The following is a 4,793-nucleotide window of genomic DNA, read 5'->3' as shown; positions in this document are numbered from 1 at the left end:
AGCGCGTTTGTGTCATGGAACTTCTCATGGGTATGTCTTTGTTCGTTTTAAGGCAGAAAAACTGCGTTCTGCAGTTGCCGTGGTAACTGGGATAGTAAGATACGGTTTCAAAAGCTTATCGATCTCGCTTAACATCTTTCTCACGGTCCCTGACGCTACTGATTCCGATGAAATACCTCTGACGATTGACTGAACTGTCGTTTTGTCTGGGTTCACAGTAATGGCACTTGGCAGAAATGAGAGCTGTGTCTTCAGTCTGGTAAAGTCAATGTCAGAGCTATAGGTACTGGCGATATTTCTAGGAATTTCCGTGCTTTTGCCTAGTGCTGCCTCACAAAGTAGCTTTTCGATCTGTCTCGGCACGTTAAAACTGTCTTGATGAATCCTTTGGATACTTTCGACTATGTGATCTAGGGTTTCAAAGTACTGTTGTCTATCATAGGCTGCAATATCTGTGTACCAATGTCCCTCTGAGCCATCGTCAATCCGTCGTGGAACTTGTCTCTGCCTGGGAAGGCGTGGTGCATCGCATAGTCTGCTTGCCTTGGCTTTAACATCATTGAAAAAATATAGAAAATATTCATCGCAACGAATTTTCTGCAATGTGTTTATGCACACACTAGATGCAGAAGAAGCGTCCTCACAAGATGTTGACTGTTTCTGTAGTGCTGTTGACAATTCTTCGGTTACAGCAAACACAGTCCGTGCCAGCGATAGGCCCACAAATGTCGAGAACTGCTGCATCAGCGCCAGGGGACCAGAAGCCCTTCTAGCATACTCGTCTCTGCCCTCGGAGACCACCTCTAGTGTTTCTTGCAAAATCTCATAGTTCTTTATTAGCGACTCCATCGCTCTTGTCCTTACTGTCCATCGAGTTGGGCAGAGGGCTTAATGGTTGGCGAAGATCCTCCTGCTTCTTTTTGTATGGTCTCAAACAACACCTGACGCTTCAGTGACAAAGTAATAAGCTGTATTATTTCCTGGGCAAAATCAAGTGCATCTCTAATAATCTTGATCTTTTTGCAGTCTCCTGCAGCACAAGATTCACTGAGTGGGCCAGACAGTGAACAGAAATGGCTGATGGAACCTCATCTCTGAATCGCTTTGCAACCCAAGAAGTGTAGCCTTGAAACGTGCTTGCGCCGTCGTACGCTTGACCTCTGCACTTTTCGACTGGGATATTCAGCCGAATCACGCAGTCTTTCAGCGCAGAGAAGATAGTTACTGCTGAAGAATTGTCAAGCTGCAAGAGACCCACTGGTTCCTCCAGTACTTCGTACTGTTCCGTTACCCATCTTATGCAGATTACTAATTGCTCTCTGTTTGAGATATCTCTCGTTTCGTCTGCTAAGATTGCAAACCAGTTTGCTGGTCTGATGTCGGCCAGCACAGAGCGCAGGGTAGAGTGTTCATTCACTATTTCAGGTGACAAATATCTTCCGTCTTCTGTCCATTTGTGCTCACTAAAGCAGATCTTCAAACACCGATGAAGGTTGCCCTCATCATCATCGTGACCGCGAATAGGCAGTGCCTGACGAAGCAGAAATACAAGGCTTTTTAATTCGTTCATGAAACTTGCAAGATTTTGCTTTTGTTGTGATTCATACTGAGTGGAAATCTGAGCATAGACTGAAATGCCTGATTCTCTAGCCATCTTGTTGCCGACAACAGCACGATGTGCAGAAGACATTTGGTGGCAGTTGAATTTTTCTAAGGCTTTCTTCCAGTTGTTAAAACCTATCGAAATAAATGCCTTTACTGCTAGCATGATGATGTGCTGCTTGTATGCAAATAAAACAATATGCTTTGTAATTAGTTGTGCAGAGATGAAGCCAAAGATACAACTCAAACCACGAGGCTTTCAATCTTCTAGCAGATGAGGTAGAAAATGACCTTTCTGTTTTGGAGAGGATGATATCGCTTACAGGCTGAAAAGGACTTATGCGTCTTCAAAAATGCGTCTTTGCAACACAGGGTAGACTGACATCCAGACTGTCGACTGGTTAGGCATTCGCTTACTGTAAACAGAGCAGCGTCACAGCCTTGATCGTACGAAGTACTGACATCTCGATTACCATTCAGGCATGCACCACTACCTATTTCACTACCTATCGTCTCAAATATGGGGGGGGGGGCAAAAGGATATTCCTGCCCCCCCCTGTATATTCCTTGGGGGGGAGGGGGGCTGCCCCCGATGCCCCCCCCCTGGTTCCTACGCCCCTGCAGGAAAATGAAATTCAAACGCTGTTTCGGTATTGCTTCGTTATCAATTAAAATAAATATTGAAATACATTAATAATATTTAAATCATGCTATTAACTTCAACGTCATTTGAACATCTACAACATTAGTTAAAGTATTTTAATTGTAAAACTTATTGTGATGTTTATATGAAAATAATTATTTGAATTGCAATTAAATTTTTTGCCGGCTTCATAATTTTTATCGTTAAAATTTCATTTTAAGGATGAAGCGTTGGGGATGAAGTGTCTGGGGATTAAGTGACTGGACACCATTACGTAGGACTCTTTCGCTTACTTAGACGATGTATTGTTGATGATGTTGATGATGATGATGATGATTTTTTTTTTATATAACGCGCAAAATCCGTATCATGGAGAAACGCTCAATGCGCCGATCACGTGACCTTATGACATATGATCCAGACTGCTTACCAAGTGACACAGTCTGTTTTCTATAAATGTTTAAACTGTGCTTTGAAAAGTTCACTTTAAAAGCTAAATTAACTCACGAGACACCACCGAGCACGAGCTCAAACCCGAGCAATGATCACCGACACTTGCTGTCTGTCTTGGTCCTACGTCACACGCACGTTCGTTTGCTTGACCATCTCGGGAAGCTATCGTGGTTACTCGGCAGAAGGATACAAGGGTCGATTTCACTGGATGGTTTCGATTTTTATAAACATCGGCAACCGAAATAGTGATAATTAGTGATAGTTAAGTGAGAAAAAATTTATTTATATCTCCTGTATTGCTCTCGTGCTCTGTCATTGTAACTAAATATATTTTTGAAACGTTTGACCGTCACCAGAGCCTTATCACAAGCCTTGAGTATCCCTTTAAGCAGTGATGCCCAACCTTTTTCGGCCTGCGGGCCATATCCATTTCGGACAGCAGTGTCGAGGGCCACTTCGCCGCAAAAATACAAAAAGGAAAAAAAAATAGAGCAGATACCATTTTTTTATTAGAAACAAGTTGCACTTACCATTAATTATGTAGTAATTAGTGGGATATTTAAAGTTGTTTTCCCGAAACCAACTTCTGAATGTCAGGCTGCATCGTAGAGACACCAAGTCGGAGCACTGAATCGAAATGTTCGTCCATCGAAAAAAAGATTGAGAGACGCCACTACGTGGGGATAAATACTTCTTCCTTTTTTTCGTTTTTTTAAGGTCTTTTTTTATTACTAACATGCCGATTTCCTGCACTGTGGGCAGAAGTTTCGCGGGCCGGATGGCACCGCGTCGCGGGCCGGATATGGCCCGCGGGCCGTAGGTTGTGCATCCCTGCCTTTAAGTATTCTTTTCTCCGTACCATTATGCAAAGTCCACGTTTATCATCCATACAGCGAACTGGCACGACAAGGGACTTGTACAGATTGTACTTTGTAGAAAACCTGATGCTAGGACTGCGCCAGGTTCTCTCCAGACTATGGCCGGTGTTGCTTTCGCCATCTTGACGCAGGTAGTTGTCCTGGAACTGTCATCTTAAAGCTGTTTACTTCTTCAAGCTGCGAGTCTTCTATGTTGATGTCTATTGTTGTTGTTGGTGTGATCCGTTACTCCGATCTTGTCAGGACTGGTCTCTAGTCCATATGTGATTGAAATTCTAGTCTACTCGTGAGTTCTTGCAATTCGCTGTTGATGTCTAAAATCAGATCATTTGCGTCTGCAAAGCATAAACTGCATGTTAGCCTCCTGCCACCTATGAAAATAGAAGTGTGATGTTCGTGAAGAGTCTATCATATCATGTTCTTCAAAACGGTGTTAAACAGTCCAGGCGACAGACAGCATCTTTGACCAACGTCTGATGTCTTAACAAAGAAAACTGCAACTTGCTTACCAGTAGCACTGGCTTCGTTGAGCTCAATGACAATGATCAACTTTGTTTGTCCCAGTGACCAATGGTCACATGAGAAAGTGCTCTAGTTACAAAAGTAAAAGTTAGGAACAGAAATAAGAAATAAAGTTTGTTTCAAGGTGCAGCATTTAAAGATGTCAACAGTAAAATATATAGGAAATGAAAAGAAAAAAATGGGCGAGACAATTATACACACACATATATACAGAAAACAAATAAACTTACATCTTGTACGGCGCTCCAATAGATGCGACAATAATTGTGCTCCTGTACTTGTTTCAAGCCAACCTCAGCTGTGGAGTATTGGCTCTTCTGAATTATTGAGCATTACTTTCATTGGGTGAAATTGTAATTTTGACATTGTTTATTGTTTTACTTTCTTTATGAGGGTGTGACTGGTTGTTGCGTCCACTCTTTGGGTGATTCTTCACGTTTCCACATTGCTTTTTACAGAAAAGTGGGAGCTTTTGTTGTTTCTTTTCCACCCTGCTTCAGAACCTCAGCTGCGATGTCAACACCAGGTGCTTCCGTCTCTTCAGACTGTGTATCCCTCTCTGGACCCTGTCCCATAGGACTTGTCAGATGACAGGCTTGCTGGACCTCGTCTGAATGGTTTGAGACTTTAGCGGCTGTCGTCAGTTGGAAGTTGAACATTTTAGTAGTCAGTTCATCGGCTCAGTACAACAGTGC

General features: G+C 42.7%; 1 protein-coding gene across 1 annotated transcript; it reads right to left on the bottom strand.

The window, feature by feature from the left end:
• Positions 1–973: 973 nt before the first annotated feature.
• LOC112572993 (zinc finger MYM-type protein 1-like) lies at positions 974–1,654 on the bottom strand. The gene has a single exon (XM_025253024.1). It carries the CDS (start codon positions 1,652–1,654, stop codon positions 974–976), a length of 681 nt encoding a protein of 226 aa, XP_025108809.1.
• Between the last annotated feature and the right edge of the window lie 3,139 nt (positions 1,655–4,793).

This window comes from Pomacea canaliculata, linkage group LG9 (assembly GCF_003073045.1).
Source record: "Pomacea canaliculata isolate SZHN2017 linkage group LG9, ASM307304v1, whole genome shotgun sequence".
Classification (NCBI taxonomy): domain Eukaryota; kingdom Metazoa; phylum Mollusca; class Gastropoda; order Architaenioglossa; family Ampullariidae; genus Pomacea; species Pomacea canaliculata.
This window is presented reverse-complemented; position numbering and strand designations above follow the sequence as displayed.